At 34.1% G+C, this 21,017-nt stretch overlaps 1 protein-coding gene across 1 annotated transcript; it reads right to left on the bottom strand.

Annotated features, from left to right (window-relative positions):
- Positions 1–14,720: 14,720 nt before the first annotated feature.
- LOC126018736 (olfactory receptor 5A1-like) lies at positions 14,721–15,680 on the bottom strand. The gene has a single exon (XM_049780831.1). The coding sequence runs from the start codon at positions 15,678–15,680 to the stop codon at positions 14,721–14,723; it is 960 nt and encodes a 319-aa protein (XP_049636788.1).
- Between the last annotated feature and the right edge of the window lie 5,337 nt (positions 15,681–21,017).

Here is a 21,017-nt window from a genome sequence, read left to right as displayed (position 1 = left end):
ATGTGGTGTAATATATTTAATAATATAAGTGTCAGGTAGTAATATACTGGTAAGTATATTTCAATATGTAATATATCTAATGAATGCATTGTAAGTTACTTGTATGCATGATTATTTGATAATTTTATCTCAGTAATAATAAAAATTTTAAACAACGTTGAAAACTCAAGATAGATTATCAAAGATCTGTAGCTCTCTCCTGGGAAAGTGTTGGCCCCAGCCTTCTACCCTCTGAGGTTTGTGTTTTCTCTTTGCTGTTGTTGAATCTCTATGCTTATTTACCTTTCCATAAAATATTACAGTTTATGTATATGACTGCTTTCTTGGAACATATGGACAACTAAATTGCCAGAAATAACTTCACAAACATTTCTATTAAAGTCTTTGTTGCTTTCACTTATCATTGATATTTCCTCTAAAATCCCAGATTGTTATTTGCTTCATCTTAGTAGCTTCTAGTATGACTAAATGTGCCTTACTACAAGGCACAGAATTAGATAGGCAAAATGTATTTTATGGACTATGTTCCCGATTCGGCCATTATTATGATCATGTGATTCATATTGTTCGTTAAGTTAATATATTTTATTGATCTCTATTATTCAACAGCCTGATGAAATATGTGTACTTCTTATTCCTTTTTTTTTAGCTGTGAGAAGACTGTGGGACACTACCTAAGGTCACAAATTTATGAAAGTCAGAACTGGTACTCAGAGATAGTCACTCTAGTTCCAAAGTTGCATTGTAAGAAGCTATGCTGAAGGGCTGGAGCGATAGCACAGCAAGTAGGATATTTCCCAACTCTCATTCAATCCCTGGCATCTCATGTTATCCATGGAGCCTGCCAGGAGTGATTTGTGATTAAGAGTCAGGAGTAATCTTTGAGCACTGCCAGGTGTGGCCCCAAAACAAACAAAATGAAACTGCTAAAAAATGAATCAATTATCATATTACCTTTGTATTATTTTAAATTCACAAAATACAAAATAAATACAAAAAATACTTGGAATTTTTGGATGATTAAAATTATTCATTGATGAGCCATGGTCAGGAAATGAGAAAAGAAATATGCCTAGAGAATCATAATGCAGTAAAGTATGATTGGTATGAGAAAGAATAGATCCTGGTGGGTATGTGGATAGATTAGAGATTTGAGAATTCCCCTTAATATTCGTGTGTGTGTGTGTGTGTGTGTGTGTGTGTGTGTGTGTGTGGTTTTTGGGTCACACCAGGCAGTGCTCAGGGGTTACTCCTGGCTCCATGCTCAGAAATTGCTCCTGGCAGGCACGGGGGACCATATGGGACACCGGGATTCAAACTGATGACCTTCTGCATGAAAGGCAAATGCCTTACCTCCATGCTATCTCTCCGGCCCCTAGAATTCCCCTTAATATTTTTGATTGCATTTTCGTACTGGCAAAGACTATTTCACAGATATTTATGTATGAATCAATAGACAAAGCAAAAACAGTGTAATTGTATATTCATTAACATGTTGATCCCAGCATGTACCATTCATGGCACACACTTGAATGATGTAATTAACACCACAGTGCAGGGTCAGTGTGTTTACTTCAGAACCACACATTTGTATTCTTTCAGGAAATACATAAAGAAGCTGTAATGATTACTGTTTACATTCTAAATTATTTTCAAAATAACTGTATAAGAAAATCTCTTTTTTTTTTTTTTGGTTTTTGGGCCACACCCGTTTGACGCTCAGGGGTTACTCCTGGCTATGAGCTCAGAAATCGCCCCTGACTTGGGGGGACCATATGGGACGCCGGGGGATCGAACCGTGGTCCGTCCTACGCTAGCGCTTGCAAGGCAGACACCTTACCTCTAGCGCTACCTTCCCGGCCCCAAGAAAATCTCTTATACAGAGCCAGAACAGGTAGCAGGTAGCCTGTATGCAGCCTGTACGCAGCTGGCCTATATGGTCCTCCATACCTGCTAGAAATGACTCCTGAGAACATAATCAGGAGTAAGTCCTAAATATCACTGGGTGTGCCCCCCCCAAAAAAAAACCCAAAACTAAATGAATATTATTTTATTAAAAAAGAATATTTTCTTTAAATATATTCTATTCCTAGGTAAAAGAAAATATATTCTATTTAAACAGTAGACTAACAATTAAGAACATATTCTATTTTTAGGTAAGGAGAAATTAAAATATGTGCAGCTTCCTGGTTGACCTGAAAATGATAAGCACTGCAAAACTGAGTTCATAGATTAAGAACAAATTTGCCACAGCTATCCAACTGCAGAGTTCTATGTAAAACAGTAATTAGTAATATACATATTAGGGCACATTTAGTGACACATTGTTCTTCTCAGTCACTCCAGATTCTAAGATTTCTATTTAAACCTTAATTTTACTTGCTTCTAATATCAAGAACTCACAGATTTTCTTTTCCTTTTGGAAGAAAATATGTTTTATTCTTCAGGATTTTTTTCTCCACATTATTCTTTACACAATAAACTTTTCTTTCTTATACTTACCTTTACATGATGCTGTTTAGAAAATGAAAAAAAAAAGGAAAAGAGTCTAGAAAGAGTAATTCTGTAACATATGTCATTTTATTGAGATATTGCATTGGTTATTCTTCCTCACATTTACTTACTCAACTTAGTAAAGTACAAAATACTTGTAGGTGGTGAAAATATCTGAAGAGTTTTGTTTGTTGGGATTCTGATAGGTTTACTTTTTACCAAATTTTATTATTTAGAAATATTTCCTATTAGTGGACTTTTCTCATTTTTCTAGAACCTGATATATTTATATATTGAATGCAAAATGTTATGGCTAATAACTCTATACATAATAACTATACATATGTAGGTTTGGAAATAATGCCGTTCATGAGTTGTGAAGCTGTTCAAATAAAACTTTGAAATAGAACACGTGAGTATATAATCCTTATAAAATTACTTTGGGCTAAAAGAAAATTCAGGGGTTACTATATTATATTAGAATGTACCTAGGTTCTATTCCTGGAGCTAAGGTTTACAGAGTGAAGTTTAGAGGTCTCAGAGCACTGCCTAGTAAAGCACTGGAGACCCACAACACTAGGGCTGACCCAAATATTTCTGGAATTGTGATGCCCTAGTAGCATCACATTCTTGGGCTGTTGAGCTGATGTAACTGTTGAGTCAGTTCAAGAAACACCACTGGTGAAGGAATGAATGTTGACTATTGTACTACTAAAACTCAACCATGAACAACTTTGCATTTGTATCCCACAGTGATTCAATTAAAATATTATAAAATTTAAAAAAAGAGATAAAGAAATTATATAAAACCTCATCTGTGGGGACCCTGATTTCCTGAGCACCTTGTGGTAGCACATCCACTTCCTCCATCCCCACCCCCAGTCCCTCATTCAAATAACTCTTTTATTGGGTTTATGTTATGTTTAACCACTAATTAATTGAATTTGCAAATTTCAAGGTCTACATCCATTTTAAGCTGACATATATTAACATAATGTAGATATTTACATCATTCTTCAATAGATTTAATTTCACCCTCTGAAAAACTACAATATCATAAGTTTCTTAATCACCATTCAAAGAAAATGAAAATAAATTATTTGTACATCTTTTACATTATTTCTGGAGTATAGCTTCTTGCTGTTCTTCACAGCAAGATTTGGAGGACTCACCCCAAGAAGTTTGATAAGTTTTACTCTCCTTGGTCTCAATTCCTTTTACTTTGTGGCACACCCAGATATTCACAAATAGCTGATATCATATTCACTCTAGCTTTTAATTGCATCTCACTTTATATTTCTTGGAAATGAGCACATTTTTAAAGCAAAGTTTGATCTAAACAACCTGTTTTAGGAGTGATCTAGCTGTGAAACAGGAAGATCTTAAATGCTTTTGATCCTTCTTTCTCATAACCAAGAAATGGCATGGGGACACAAATACCAAATAAGAAAAAAAGCAATTAAAATTGTGTAAGCTTTCAATCATGTTCCTTCGGGTATAGAAAGAGACCAGTGCAATTAATACGTCTTTTACTTAGACTATAAGATCTTCCTACAGCATATAATCCTTTGAGACATTATTATATCATGAAATCCCCCTTTTATTTGAAAAGGATCATGATATTGGTTTAAGTGATAATATTCACACTTATTAATAAAATTAAATATTATGTCAAATAATAAGAACAGTAATCTTCAAAGATATTTTCCTGCAAAAGGTACCATGAAGTAGCAAACGACCATCTGAATAAATCAGATTTGTTGAAATGTATAAATAACAGATCTCTCTACCTTCTTGCTTTGGTCAAGTTGTTTTACTTTTAGTTGACAACTCATGAGTAAAACATGTTTAGAAACATTATAATGATTTGGAATAGAGTAGAACAAAGAAACCACATTTTTAATTCTTAAATAGAGCAAGAAGTTTTAAGTGACCATATGTAGGACAAAAAAAAAGGGAAGAAAAATGAAGAACTGACAAAATGTATTAAATTTTTAAATAAAGGCCCAAAATAAACCAAGAGTATACCTTCCATCTCCTTCTATCAATCTTACTTCTATTAAAAATTGTAAAAGGAAAAGTAAGTGTTGCTTTAGATTCCAAGAAGAGAAGGAATTAAACCTTTGTTTCATATTTCTAAAATTTGACCCTTATATATACATGTCTGAAAATTTTGATATTAGGTGGAAGAATTAGATTTTGAAGATTAAACATCTAACTATAATGTAGTAGAAAATAAGATATATTCATTTTCAAACATGCTTACTTGTCCCTCTCAAAATTCTTTTTTGAGGGGACTGGAGGGCTGGTTGGATCATATCCAGTAGTACTTTGCTCAGGTTTCAGTATAGACTGTGCTATGCATCATTTTGAGAGATCATAGATCAAACAATCTGTTTAAAATTATTATATGTACCCTCATAACTACGATCAAATCAATTTTGAAATATTTTGAGAACTGTATTCAATATTTCTTTCCCCACCTCTCTTTTTATTCTGTAACATTTATGTTAGGTTCTCAAACTACAGTTGTGTTTCTCCTCCACTCAGTTTTGTTTTTTCTTTTTGCTATACTATGGAGCTAAGGGTGTTTGAGACAACTCTCATTTGGACCAACCATTGCATTTCTTCATGCAATTATTCTAACTATTACATATAAGTTATAACATTCTGTATGTACCCTTCTACTGGATTATTTAACTTAACCCAATATCTTCCAGTTTCATCCATGTGGCTGAAATTTGCATAATTTTCCTAATGATAAATGATGGTGAGCATTTTTCATGTACCTGTTGGCCAACTGTTGCTCTTTCTTAGAGAAGTGTCAATTTTATTTGAATTGTTCCCAATGGGGTTAAATTACTTGAAAACCTCAATTAGACATATAACAAGGAGATTTCTGTATATAATTTTCTCAGTGTATATTATGGATCTGAACTAATGGGAAGGTCTTCATTACACTTTGATGCATTGTTTCATGGTGTGAGATATTAGTCCAGTGTCATTATTTTGCATGAGGCCATTTGGATTTTCCAAAACCATTTGTTGAAAATATTTATCTTGATCCACTTAATGAATCTAACTCCTTTGTCATAAATTAACTTTCATACTCTTAGGGTTAAAATCTGGCCTTACAATTCTCTTCCATTATTTTATACATCTTTCCGCATTCTATAGCTCCTCATTTTGATTAATAAAATTCGATAGTACAGCTTATAGATGTTTATTCTTCTATTTCTTCCATATTTCAACTTTTTTCTTTTTCTCTTTTGTTTTGTTTGATCCACACCTTGTAATACTCAGAGGCTACTCCTGGCTATGCACTCAGAAATTGCTCCTGGCTCTGTGGACCATATGGGTTGAGTGGGAGTTAAACTGTGGTCAGTTCTAGGTCAGTGGTAGTGGTATACAAGGCAAACACTCTACTGCTGTGCCACTGCTCTGGCCCTCATGTTTCAACCTTGAGTAAGATATTATCTATGGATTCATAGTAAATTATGCCAACTCTACTGAGGAGATATCCTGTTATTTCCATTGTACTGAGGGTTTTTATTATGAATGAAGGTTCTGTAAGAGCCTTTGTCTGTACATATTAATACCATAAGACTCTCATTTTTCTTTGTATATAAATGGGATAATATGTTGGAGGACTTAAACTTATTATATATACTTGTATCTATGGAATAAACCCTACTGGCATGATTTATGATTCTTTTGATGTAGTGTTGAAATCAGTTTCCTACTATTTCATTGAGAGTAGTTTTCTCTATTTTAAACAGATATATGTTTATATTTTTCTTAATGGTGTCTGTCTACTTATGATATTAGGGTAATGTTTGCCTCATGGAAACTCTTTGGAAGAATTATTTTTTAGGCAGAAAAATAGTTGTATACTTTATTTCTTTTCATTATTTTTCATTTAATTTTTTACAGTAGTCTCAGCATTTTATTTTATTTTTTAATAATTTTTATTGTGATCAAAATGAATAACAAATAGTTCACAGTAATATTTAATTTACATAGTGACAATGAATCAGGGCCATTCCCACCACCAGCATTGTTCTCCTTCCACCCCTTTTCCCAGTATGTGTCCCATATCTCCCTTCTTTGCCCCACCCCACCCCAAGTGCTAGTATAACTGTTCACCTCTGTGTATAGCATGTTGTAGATAGGGTATAGAATCTGTTGTTGATTTTGGATTTGGTGTTTAAGTCTGATCATTTTTTTATTTTCACTCAATGTTCATATGGCTGTTTGGTCCTGGTATCATTCATTTTTATTTTCTCCCTCAATTCATGAGGCAGAACAAGATGATTCAAATTGTGTGAGTCTGTTGGATGAAGACAGAAAAAATATAGAAAAGAATAAGAAAAGCACAATAAAAAAACAACAAACAACAAAAATTTAAGAAAAAGACAGTAACTACAAAAAAGCACCCAGCAACCAAAAAAAGAAAGAAAGAAAGAAAGAGAGAGAGAAAGAAAGAAAGAAAGAAAGAAAGAGAGAGAGAGAAAGAAAGAAAGAATGAAAGAAAGAAAGAAAGAAAGAAAGAGAGAAAGAGAGAGAAAGAAAGAGAGAGAGAAAGAAAGAAGAAAGAAAGACAGAAAGAAAGAAAGAAAGAAAGAAAGAAAGAAAGAAAGAAAGAAAGAAAGAAAGAAAGAAAGAAAGAAAGAAAGAAAGAAAGAAAGAAAGAAAGAAAGAAAGAAAGAAGGAAGGAAAGAAGGAAGGAAGGAAGGAAGGAAGAAAGAAAGAAAGAAAGAAGAAAGAAAGAAAGAAAGAAAGAAAGAAAGAAAGAAAGAAAGAAAGAAAGAAAGAAAGAAAGAAAGAAAGAAAGAAAGAAAGAGAGAGAGAGAAAGAAAGAAAGTAAGAAAGAAAGAAAGTAAGAAAGAAAGAAAGAAAGAAAGATAGAGAGAGAGAGAAAGAAGAAAGAAATAAAGAAAGAAAGAAAGAGAGAAAGAAAGAAAGAAAGAAAGAAAGAAAGAAAGAAAGAAAGAAAGAAAGAAAGAAAGAAAGAAAGAAAGAAAGAAAGAAAGAAAGAAAGAAAGAAAGAAAGAAAGAAAGAAAGAAAGAAAGAAAGAAAGAAAGAAAGAAAGAAAGAAAAGAAACAAAAGGAAAGGAAAAAGAAGGATTGCTGGTGTGGCAAGGTTTTATGATTTTTGTTTGTTTGTTTTGTTTTGCTTTTTGTATAGGCACAGTAATGTTGGGGAAATAAGAAAGGGAATTCCCTTGGCCTAAGAGATTCAGGGTTTCTCTGCCCTTGAAGCATACTGCCAGGGGAACAACTACTGACTCTATACATGCTCATTATCACACCCAAGATCTTTTTATGATCCAAGGAAACATTCCACTCAGTTGTGGATGATAAAAATCAAGCCTCTGTAACGAAAGATCTTGGTATTTGCACAGGTCGTAGGATGAAGTCTAGGATAGAGTCTTTCATTATGATTCTAGAAATTCTGTTTCATCCTTGTTGTAATCAGTCTTCTGTAATAAGTGGTCTTGGTTTTGCTCAGATCTCCTAGGCACCGGATTCAGTTTCAGAAGGACCCCCAGCTCAAGGACACAACCTGATCCCTTAATGTGGCAAATCATGTCTCAAACTCAACAAGACCACAGTGTGTGATGAAAAAGTGCCCTGGATTTACCACACACACACAAGAATATCTCAAAAGACTAAATTGGGGATGCCTATATTTTCCTTTGCATATTTAATATCTCAATAATAATGCCTCTTAGGGTGTTTATTCCCAAACATAAAGCCTAGGATAGAGTCCTTTATTATGGTTCCAGAAGTTCTGCTCAGTTGCAGTTGTCAGATACGGACTTCTGGAATTAGAGATCTTTATTTTTGTATAAGTCCTAGGCTAAAGCCTAGGCTAGTGTCTTCCTTATTAGTCTCAGGATAAGTTCTTCCCAGTCATGGTTGTCAAAGTCAGTCTTCTGTAGTTAGCGCTCTTGGTTTTTGCACAGATCAAAGGACATATCTTCTGATTTCATCTTACCATTAGGTGATGAGATGGGACAACCTGCTCTTGTTGCCATTTTTTCATTGTCAGGATATCATATCAAAACTGATATAAGTTGGTGTCAGAGCAGTATTAGAAATTTCCCAGGGGGAGTTTGATTCCTGGTGTTGTTGCAGGGAACTATTTGCTTCTATGTCTGGGATCTGGGGTTCGGGGTTGGATGATCACTGTCCAAAATCATGGAGTCTAAATTGGGCCCCCATGAAACATGTTCAGGGTGGGAGGAGTCCCTGTATTATAAAAAGTATGGGTTCTTATCCCAGGAAATAATATCTTGCTTCTGTGCATAAAGTTTCCCCTTTTGTAGTGTGCCTATATAAAAACCAATGGTGTCATTATTATTATTATTATTATTTTTTTTTTTGGTTTTTGGGTCACACCCGGCGGTGCTCAAAGGTTACTTCTGGCTCTCTGCTCAGAAATTGCTCCTGTCAGGCACGGGGGACCATATGGGACACTGGGATTCGAACCAACCACCTTTGGTCCTGGATTGGCTGCTTGCAAGGCAAACACCACTGTGCTATCTCCCCGGGCCCAATGGTGTCATATTATATTGCTGGCTCATTTGGGGTAAGAATAACAAGCTATACAATTTCTGTGCTCTGGGTTTGACCTGAGCTTTTATCCCAGGAAGACTTTTTCTTCTAGGCTTTCGTACCAAGCAGAACCAAAATAGGTGAAATTAAAGAAAAAATATATATCTATATAAAATAGAATAAATAAATAAAAATGAATTAAAAAGTAAAGAAAAAAGTGATAGAGAAAGCAACCTTTATGTTTGGGAATAAACACCCTAAGAGGCATTATTATAGAGATATTAAACATACAAAAAATATATAGGTATCCCCATTAAGTCTTTTGAGATATTCATGTGAGGGGTAAATCGAGGGCACTTTTTCATCACACACCGTGGTCTTGTTGAGTTTGAGACATGATTTGCCGAATTAAGGGATCAGGTAGTGTCCTTGAGCTGGAGTTCTTCTGAAGCTGAATCCAGTGCTATGCAACACTCCACATTTGGGTTGGGGGGGTGAGAAGAAGGGCCACATAGCATGTGTCACTGGGTGTGTTGGTTGTAGTTTCTTGCCGGGGTATGAGATGTGGGACTGAGAGGGTATCCTTTCACTTTGGGAGCTGGCTGGTAGTTTATTGGGGCAGGAGGTCAGTCTTGGTGCCTAATGAATTAAGAACTGAGGGTAAAGAGGGTTAAATAAGGAGAGATAACGGATCAGGGTTGGGGGGGGTGTTGAGAGGATAGAAGGGTTTCTGAAGCAGGGAGGAGGGATAATATATAAGAGGGGATATATACACTATAGGCATGGATTGTTTACAGTTTAGGTTTGGCAATCAGAGAGAAGACCACTGTATTCAAGCCCACATATAGACAGACATTAGAGATATATTCTTAAGTTGTTGTTGGAGACCTGATCCTCATAGGTTGGGTCTGAGCTTTTAAGAAATAATTGCATTAAAAGAAGATAAATAAATAAAATCTACTTTCGAAGAACAAGTTATTCATTTCATTGATATTTTGAATTATTTTAAATATTTTATTTTACTGATTTTGTTTGAACATGTTAGTGTGGTCAAAAGGCTGGACCCAAAACAAACAAACAAAAAGATACAACAAGTTTTCCACAAGATGCTGGATATAGGTGCAATATCCCTTCAAAAGTTTTTGTTGTAGACTTTGTTTATCCACAGAAGTTCACAGGGTGTATGACTTACTGCACTTGGGGATCACTCCTGGTGATCTTAGTACCATGTGGAGAGCTGAGTTCAAACTCTGTTTGGTCACATGCAAGGGAAATATCCTACATGCTGTCATATTGCACCTTACCCTTTAGAAAAGTTTGATTGAAACAGGGGTTCCAAAAAAAATAAAAAAATAAGAAAACTCAATAGGGTCTTGGATTGAAGACATGGTGATTTTGCAATTTCTATTCTCATTAATTCCATGTCTCTTTGCTATAGCCATTACATTCTACTGAATCTCCACCCTCTATTGTCCCATTATAATGCCATGTTTATTGCTTTCTATTGAATGAATGTGGAGTTACTGAAACTTGAAAGGACCTAACTGTCTTAGATTTGAATACTGTCAATTTTGGGGCAAGATTTGAAGCCAAAGAAGTGAAAAGATTTGTCCAAATTGACACAATTAGTAAGGTAAAGCATAATTTATTATATATGCAGACTTTTTCCATTTTCTAAATCTCTTCAACCATAAATATATTGATGTATATTTTATTATCTAAATGATATTGCTCTTCACAGCAACTCTGGTTTAGAGAAGTGACATTATTTTAAATGCTTATGTAAGAAAATTGAGTCAACAAGGAACACAATTTTTAAAATGTATTAAAACATCATTATTATTTATTATGATAAAAATATAAACATTAAAATTAGCCTATCTGATTGAATTCTGACTCTTTCATCTGTCAATGTGAAGTCTTGAGAAAAATTTTCTTCTTTAAGCCACTGTTTTATTGATAATTAAAAGGACCTAATAGCAGTAGATACTTCACAGAGTAGATTTTCATTGAATCAAATCTGCTAATGATTTTTAGAGTGTGTAGCACCATATGCCTTTTGTTAGCAGTAGATACAACTTATGTGCTCTGAGTAGTAAAGCTTTACCATATATCATACACCATTAATCTTTCACCTCACTCAACAATGGATTATATAAAGTCATTATAATATATTAGACAATACTGAACAATGATAAATTCTTGGTATTCAAGTCCAAAAGAAATGACTTGTGCCTGAGAGATATAGTACAATGAATAAGGCACTTCTGTTTTTTTCTGGTAGTAGACCTATGTTCATTCTCATTCAGTCCACGAATATTACCCAGTATCCCTGAGAAGAGAACCAGGAATAAAACCTAAGAACAAGAATAGGATCAGAACTATATAGCATAGCTGCTAAGGCATTTGCCTTGCATGCAGCAGACTGAGGTTTCAACCCAACATTGGGTTCCCTGAGCCCTTCAGGAGTGTTTTCTAAGTGCAGAGTCAGGAGTAATCACCAAGCATCACTGGGTGTGGCCCAAAACCTAAATTAATTAATTAATATAAAATATACTGACTTGAAACATAAATATGTATTTGTTTGTATGAGTCTCTTGCTATCATTAAGTGCCCCCAATTATAAATATTTGAAGAGGAGAAAGATGTGTGTGATAGGAATGCCTCTTCAGATTGGGGGACTGAGATGATTCTGAGAATGCCTATTGATGCAACACCCAATTTACAAGGCCTAATTTCTTCTGAGTGACAATAAATAAAAATTCTTATTAAAAAAATAAAACATTTGAGGGCAGGGATAGATGAGATAGAAAAGTTATGAAAACAATGGTAGAAAGCCATGGGCACTTTGGAAAGGAGTGAAGAGGGTTTAGTAACATGGTATATTGATACCGTAAACTTTACTATGAGAGAAACTACTTAAACTAATAGAAAAGAGCCATTTGAAAAGTGTATATACTGGGGCTGGGACAACAGCACAGCGGTAGGGCATTTGCCTTGCATGCAGCTTATCCAGGACCAAGCTAGGTTTGATTCTCCCATTTGGTCCCATGAACCAGGAGTAATTTTTCAGCATATAGCCAGAAATAAACCCTGAGTATCACTGGGTATGGCCAAAAACCAAATAAGTAAATAAAATTTAAAAAGCATGTTACTTCCTTAACTGTATTATGATACTATTCCAATAATTACTTAACATAAAATGATGGAGAATCTTAAATTAATATTTAATTTAAAAATATTTACTTAAGGATAAGAGATATAAAATGGGTTAAAGATCTTGCTTGTTCATAAACAATTAAGTTTGTCCAATTATCAGCACACTTTATGATTCCCCTGAGCACTATCAAAAGCAAACCATGCACAAAGAGGTAGGAAAAAACTCTGATCACAACCAAGTGTGGCCCAAACCTCTCTCCCTACCACCATCAAGAAAATAGTTTCCAGATGATTCCCAAAAATCTTCATTTGTTGAAGCTAGGTCCATAGGATATAAGATGATTTACACAGGCTCTATTTGGATTTGATCTACTTTAGATTTATTAAATTGATAAAGGGGTAGGTGTGATAAAGTGATTTTTTATTAAAATATTTAAATAAATAAATAAAATATAATAAAAAATAATGGAAAAAATGCACCTGGTCACAAGAACTATTTATATTCTAAGAACCATATTTTATGATGTACAAATAGATTGTTATAGCATTTGGAAGAAATGAATAAACCTCATATTGCCTAGAGGTTCTATCAGTGAGATGGGATTTTTTTCTGTAAGCTCTGCAGGAATAGAAAGATAACTAATTAAATAAACTAACTAAATAAAGGGGAATATGATGTGTCCAGACTGCCACAATATGTATGAAATGATTCACAAATTCTTGCTTGAAAATATCCCAACATTTTTCTGTAAATTCTCATGATTTTCTCTGTCTCCCTAATGTTCCCACAGCTGATTGGTCTTCTGCTTGCCAGTCATAGAGAAAGCTCTGGAAGTCCTGTAATTTTATGATAGCAGGATCATAGTTCAGTATTTTCTTAAAAATAATTCAACAGCCCTCATTTCCGTAGATCTACAAGGCCTCTAGGAAGCTAACAATGAATCTTACAGCATGCACAACTGATATATAGAAAGGGATCTTCTAACTTCTGTCTAATTTCTAATATCTTCCCAACTCTTAATCCTAAAGTTACCCCTTCTGACTTCCTTTTTTCTTACTACTTAATTTTTCATAAAATATAAAGAAGAAATAATGTAATAAAGACACAGTAATCTTAATGTAATAAAACACTCTCATTCACTGCTGATGGGAATGTAAACTGATCCAGCCCTCTTGGGAATCAATATGTACATTCCTCAAAAAAGTAGAATTTGGGCTTCCATTTGACAAAGCAATACTGCTCCCAAACTGCAGAAAATTTTCTGCTCTCCTATATTCATCAATCTTCCTGCCAGAACTGTTTTTACTGGGTACAGGGACCACTTCCAGGTGGGGCAGCTGAAAATGTCCCGCTCAGATTTACATATAAGACAACCTTTGATTTGTGTGAAACCAAGTTGTAAACAAACAGATGCAAAGAAACCAGGGTTTCTTTGGTTTGGGGTAAAATAAGGTGTAACCTAATAGAAATAAAGGGAAAAAGAGAAAAAAGGAAAGTATTGACCATAGAGAAAGTCTGAGGGTGAGAATGAGTGAGGAAAGAAATTGGTGCTGGGAAACTGGTGGAGAGAATAGGCTTTGGAATATTGTATGACTAAAACTTAACTATCAACAACTTTTAACACTGAATCTCACAATGAATCAACTGAGAACATTTTTTAACTTTTAAAAACCATGAGGTATATATATATATATATATATATATATATATATTGAAATACAACACAACTGTAATAATAGATGAAATGATATTATTTGATGGTTTTAGATGTAACTAAAAGACCTTATGCTGAATATTCATGCTGAGAATAGTCTCTTTCTTGTGTGGCAGACAGTGATACACAGTAAAGAAGCAATGTGGTGAAAGTCAATAGAAAGGGTTAGCTTTAGAATAGAATTTAGACTTAAATAAATTAGAATTAAATAGAAATTTAGCTTTCATGTAGACAAAAACAAGTGGAAGAGGGGTCATTGGGACATTGGTAGAAAAAAATAGAAGGTAGGACTCAAGAGTTGAATATGCTGTTAAAACACCACACGCATGTAATATTATTAACTGTAGTGTTAATTAAGTATTAACAGTACTATATATTTCCTCCTCAAAAAGGGGAGGAAATAAGTAAGATATTTAAAATGATGTAAGATTTAGTAAAATTAAATTTTAAATAAAATAATTAATGTTAAGTATATGGAGACTTAAAAAATAATGAAACCATCTTAATAGCTTACGTTCCTCTACATATAGCATCTATCGATACCTATACAATCTCAGGATAGAATATTATCTATATATACTTACCAGGAAAGTAGTCATCAGGCTAAATTAAAAACTAGTAACATTCACTCAAAAAAGTCATTTGCTAGTGCAGAAAATATAAATGGAAATAAGATTCTAGGCAGTTAGATTATCTTTTCTCTTTTCTTAGATTTTATTGATGTATCAAAAGCCATGCTCCAAATTGTTCTTTCCTGAGAGGGAAGAAAATTTATGCCATTTATTATAATTTTAGATGTAGTTCTTTGCTCTTTCTGTTACCCTTTTAAGAGCTTCTTTGATCTCTTTATTCCTCAGGCTATAGACAAGAGGATTTAACATGGGGATAATATTAACATAGAACACTGTTAGCACCTTGTCTTGTTTCCTGGGATGGCTAGAAGTAGGCTGAAAGTAAACAAATAAACCTGTGCCAAAGTACAGTGTCACAACAGCCAAATGGGAGGCACAAGTATTGAAAGCCTTGAGACTGCCTTTAATGGATGACATTTTTAGGATGGAAGCTGCAATAAAACCATAGGATAATAAGATAATAGAGAAAGAGCCAAACCCAAAAAATATAGATAGGAGAAAAATAATCATCTGCAATGTAAAGGTATTAGAGCAAGACAAAGGAAAAATACGTGTTATGTCACAGAAGAAATGCTCAATGATATTAGATCCACAGTAATCAAGATTAAAGCCAGGGACTGTTTGAACTAAGCTGCTAAAAAACCCACTCCCACAAGCACCAGTAACCATCTTCTTACACACATCTGGAGCCATGATGGCAGAATACTGCAGGGGGTTACCAATAGCAACATATCTGTCATAGGCCATGACAGTCAGGAGAGAACACTCAGAGAGAGCCATCCAGGATGCGAAAAAGTACTGAGTGGCACAAGCAACCATGGAAATTGTTTTTTGGTCTTCGAGGAAATCGGAAAGCATTCTTGGGCTGATGGATGTAGAATAGCAAATGTCTAGGAATGACAGTGAACTAAGAAAGAAGTACATAGGTGTGTGCAGGTGAGAGTCCATGCTAATGAGGATGATCAGACTCAAGTTCCATATCAGGGTCACCAGGTAGATGCCTAGAAAAACTGGGAAAAGGAGAAGCTGCAGCTCTTTATTTTCTGTAAGTCCCATGAGCACAAATTTGGACACAGAGGTGTGGTTTCTGGAATCTGCCATAGACCTGCTAGGTGCCATCTGCTAAAAAATGAGAAGGGAATGCATTCATTCACAGAAGGCAATATGTGATACTTATTAGATTTTTAACTATAGAAGAATAAATATAGAAGCTTGGCACACATTATTGAAGATTTAATGTGTTTCATATATAATGACTTCTTAACTATAAAGTTCTCTTGGATAAATATGGTCACATTCTGGCAATAAAAGAAAATGAATGGCAATCATTAGTACACTATTCACTAAATTTTTTATTTACCATTTCACATTTTTGAAGTATATGAATATTGAAGAGACCCAAATAGGATAATCCTGTCATACCTCAACCCAATGATTTTACCCATGTGTTGCTCTAATGCTTTTTAAATGCTTCATGAGACAGACACCTTGAACACCATATGAAATGAGGATACAAGAAAAAACTTATTTAGGATTAAAAAAAATAAACTTATATTCAGTGAATCTTGGAGATAAATAATTTATAACAGTCTTCCCAGTTTTTTTTAATCTTGAGACATACAATAATAATGACAAACAATAATGGAAATTGTCACACTAAAAATACCCTTAGGGAACAAACAGAAAAATCTCCATATGTAAGGATGATAAAGTACCCTGATTTTTCATATTTGCAGGCAGATTTTTCTTTCTTAAATTAGAGATACTTATGAGAGAAATGTTTAGGATTGTAATTATTGATATCTGTACTGTTGATTTATTTTTAAAGTCTTGTATAAACTAAATTACAGAGACAGAAGCACATCTGCAGGTAGTCACGCATGGGTAGGGCTGTGAAAGTGTTACCAGGGGCCATGATGATACCATTCATATAATTCTATTTTGTTAGTTCACCTTACTTTGGACATATAATATTCATTTCCAAGGACTGCTTTTCACTTGCAATGATAAGCAGAAAGTACAGTATTCAATCATAATGATCATCTACAGGGCCTTAGTTGCTATGAACTGTCCATAAATAGTGTATAATGTTATTTTTAAAAAGAAGAATACAAAAACCACTACAATGAATACATAAAGAGGCTTTTCTCTGTGAATGAATTGCATACAATTCTTTTCCATTTTTCTTTCTTTTTTATTTTAGAGGTGGAGTGTTTGAGCCACACCTGGCTTCACTCAAGGGTTACTCTCGACTACGTGCTAAGTAATAACTCGTAGCATGCTGAAGGACCACTGGAGATCAAATCTGGGTTGATCACATAAAAGGCAAACATTGTACCTGATTTATATTACTCTGGCTCCAACTTATTTTTTAATTAATTAGGCATAAATAAAAGATTTTATGTTAATGATGATTCCCAATTAAGACTGAAAAAGTTGGGGCAGCTTTACTTAATGTGTAATAATAATGATCTCATTGAAAATTGCCAAGTCATAGCATAATTTTTAAATTATCTGAGTATACATATTCCTTCTTGCATAATTTTACTAGCTTCCAGATAAATTTGGAGTAACGCTGTCATAAATAGTCGAGGAGTTGTTTTTCTATGTAGTTCTAGGTCATTAAAACCTTTATAATTCAGATCTACATGGGTATCTCATTTTGTCAAGTTATATAAGTTTTGATAAGCAGTTTATAAAATCCAGGGTGCTACTAACTTAAAAACAAAACAAAATTGTGTAGCATGGGAAGTTTAAAAGTGGCAGAACAATTCCACCTGTGCTTGGAGATAGCACCTCTGAGTATCTTTGTGACTCATTCTAGTATATTCACATACTTAAAATCTCCAAAGACAGTACTGGAGAAGTATTTGAGTATTTTAAAAGGTGAGTGGACTTAAAATTAATACTTTATATTATTGTAGAATGTCAAGCTTATCTCTAGTTAAAAATATTTAGCAAATACTTGCATTTTTGAATATATGTATAATTTTATAGAGATAATATGGATCATTTGAAACTTATCTAAAGATTGTATACTTTTAATGAAGTTTAAAATATTATTGCTATAGCGAAGCAAAATACTCAAGAAAATCTTAAATCAAATTATAATTAGAATGGATAACATTGGTAACTAAAGACAAATATTTTTATTTTAAAATTCAGTAAGTTATATGTTTGATGCTGAATTAAGTTGTCAATTTTGCTAAGTGCCAGACTTAATAGACTGTATCAAATTTAATTCAATACCACCTATTTTCTCCTCAGTAGGCAAATAAAGAGAAAAAAAAACCATATTCAAGATAACACTCTTAGAGTTGTGCACTTCAAATCAGTGTCCATACAACCTCAGACTAATGCTTGATCTGGTTAATTAGAGACCACTGATGGGCAAAACATTTGAGTAAGGAGAAAAAGAGCCAAATGAATATTATTTGAATAGGGTGAAGAGTCTGATAAAGAGTCTAATAAACCAGTGAGCAGTCTTCATCATAAGTCTGATGATCAGTATGCAGACCATAAGCCTTGCTCTTTAAGCTCTTACTAGAAGAGTAAGTGGCTGATGTATAATACAAAACCCTCTGATATTTCAGACAGTTGCTCTCTCACCTGGATCCAGAATCCTGAGAAGAAAGATTTTTTCCAAGGGCTGAAATTGTGTCCCTAATTCCAAAATAATTTTTGCAAGTCTTACTGCATTCACAATGGAGTTTCTGTCCATATGAATATAGCTGTTTATCATAGAAGGTACACACAACTACAAAACTTCTTGACTTGTTATAGAGTGTATAAGTGAAATAAAGACACAATTAGAGAGAGGAATTCTCAAGAAACTTGCTCTCTTGAGTCATGAAGTTTTGGTATCTGATAATTTTATGCCTCATCTTTTGAATCCTATCCCACTTCACTAATTCAACTGTCACCTCATTACTGTAACTTTACTTTTAATAAATTTGGAATCTTTAATTAAATCCTGGTAGGATTTAAGTTGACTTATCTAATAATTAGTAAGTATCCGGGTTTCAAGTGCAGGTTATGAACCTAGTGGTGTGTAAAATAGTTAATAACAGTAGTCAAGATAGTTGATCACTTCTCTTATTAGTAAAGAACATTGTATTCACACACTTTACTTATTTAATTTTTGGCCAAATAAAGCCACTAAATTAATCCCATGAGGCAGGTATGCCATTATTTCCATTTGTAAATTAGGAAATGTAGGTGAAAAGGAATACAGTAAGTGTAATTTTTATTCAAAATGACACCATAAGAAATATCATTGAAATTAGTAAATAAGGTATGAATTTCTGTTTGCCACTAATTGTTATGTGAGCTTTAGCAAGACACTTCTTCAATATTATATATATTATTATATACAAAAAATGACAATAAGTACCTTGAAAAAGTTCTCTACAATGTGAGGGGTAAGTGGGCACATCAGGGATAATGGGGGTTCATACACTGTGTATATACACACATATTTGTATTTCACTAATATCAGTTTGGAATTCCTAGGAAACAATGATGTCAAGAAAAAGAAAAATTGACGGCGAGTGTAGGATATTCAAAGAACGGTGGACTTACAATCTCTTTTTTATGCGGTACAAAGAAAAAGCTGTGTGTCTGATATGCCAGAATATAGTTGCTGTGTTCAAAGAATACAATTTTCTCACGCCAGTGAGAAAAGATAAAATATTACAACTGAAACATAACTGACGACTCAGCAAAATACTTTTGTGAAGCAGAAGCAGTTAAATACTTCCTCACTGCTGGCAAGTTTTCAAGTTGCCAAGCTAATAGCGTGCAATGGCAAACCATTTGTGGAGGGAGAATTTGTTAAAGAATGCCTTATTTCTGTTGCCAAAGAGATGTGTCCAGAGAAGGCCAGTACACTCACAGTACACTGAGCCTTTCAGGAGTTACAATGACACGAAGGATTGAAGAAATGGGAGAAAATTTGCTGCACCATTTGCAAAATTCTGCAAAGAAACTTTGCTATTTTTCCTTGGCACTCAACGAAAGCAATGATGTTCATGATTCTGCCCAACTTCTCATTTATGTGCGTGGGACAAATGAGTATTTTGAAGTCACAGAAGAGCTTGCTGCACTGCAAAGTATCAAAGGTACAACCACAGGAGTGGATATATTTGAAAAGGTTTGCCAAACTGTGAATGGTTTGGAGCTGGACTGGGTTAAACTAGTCAGTGTAACAACTGATGGTGCTCCTAGCATGGTGGGGTCTAAGAGAGGAGTAATTGCTCACATTACACAAGAGATGGACAAACATAACCATCCTCATCCAATTGCCATACACTGCCTCATCTACCAACAAGCACTGTGTTGTAAATCATTGAAGTGGGACTCTGTTATGAAAATTGTGGTATCTTGTGTTAACTACATTAGAACTCATGCACTAAATCACAGACAATTTCAAGAATTTCTATCTGAGGTAAATGTTGCCCATGAAGATGTTCTGCACCACACAGAAGTCTGTTGGCTGAGTAGAGGGAGAGTTTTGAAATGTTTCTATGACTTACTTCCGCAGATTACAGCTTTTCTACTTTCAAAAAACCAAGAAGTACCAGAGCTCAATGATGCAAAATGGAAATGGCACCTTGCCTTTCTGACAGATATAACAGAGCTACTCAACAGTTTCAATCTACAACTTCAAGGCAAGGGGAAGCTCATCTGTGATATGCCATCGCATATTGAGATACTACAGAATTAAAAGTGTCCTCTAAATTCTGACTCTGACATTCAACATGAAGCAATTCACAACTAAAAACACAGGTCCCAGTAACAACTAAAATAGCACATTTCTTTCCCATTTTTTTCCTAATGGACCTTTTCCTTATGAGACAGATAACTTTAACCTTGAATTTGGTTACCATTCACAGAATAGATACTTACAACAAGGAAGTCCTTGGTGTTCCTTATACTCCAGAATAACAAGAATAGAAGCACTTGACAAAGTTTGAGTCAGAAATATTTTATTAACTGGATGGTGACTACACTTTAATTCATTCTAGCAGTGGTGGGGGGTGGGAATTGGAGGACAAAGTGCAGCCTTAATTCTAGCTTTTCTATACTTTATAAAGTGTGGAATACATCTTCCTAGAATAGATGTATACAAATATATAAGCAGCTTCATAATACTAGAAAATGTGGTTCCAGTTGAAAACCATTTTAATAGGTAGTTCTCAGAAAATCCTCAGATGTTTATCATTTTCAGAAAGATGACCTGTCTCTGACTGGGCTGATTTACCTCTATGGAACTTATTTTTAACACAGTGAAATGGCAGCATAAAGACAAGATGGCTGCCCTTGTGCCACACCATTACACTTGGAAAAATGTTCTTGAGGGATAGAGATAATGCAAAAAACATAAGCAAATGAAGAAAATTTTTCATTGTTCTTTCATGATATCATAGTACTTTAATTGTAAATACATGATATAAC

Source organism: Suncus etruscus, chromosome 9 (assembly GCF_024139225.1).
Source record: "Suncus etruscus isolate mSunEtr1 chromosome 9, mSunEtr1.pri.cur, whole genome shotgun sequence".
Lineage (NCBI taxonomy): Eukaryota > Metazoa > Chordata > Mammalia > Eulipotyphla > Soricidae > Suncus > Suncus etruscus.
This window is presented reverse-complemented; position numbering and strand designations above follow the sequence as displayed.

Excerpts from the sequence above, each read along its gene's own strand:
- LOC126018736 (XM_049780831.1), bottom strand. The coding sequence starts at position 15,680 with ATGGCACCTAGCAGGTCTATGGCAGATTCCAGAAACCACACCTCTGTG.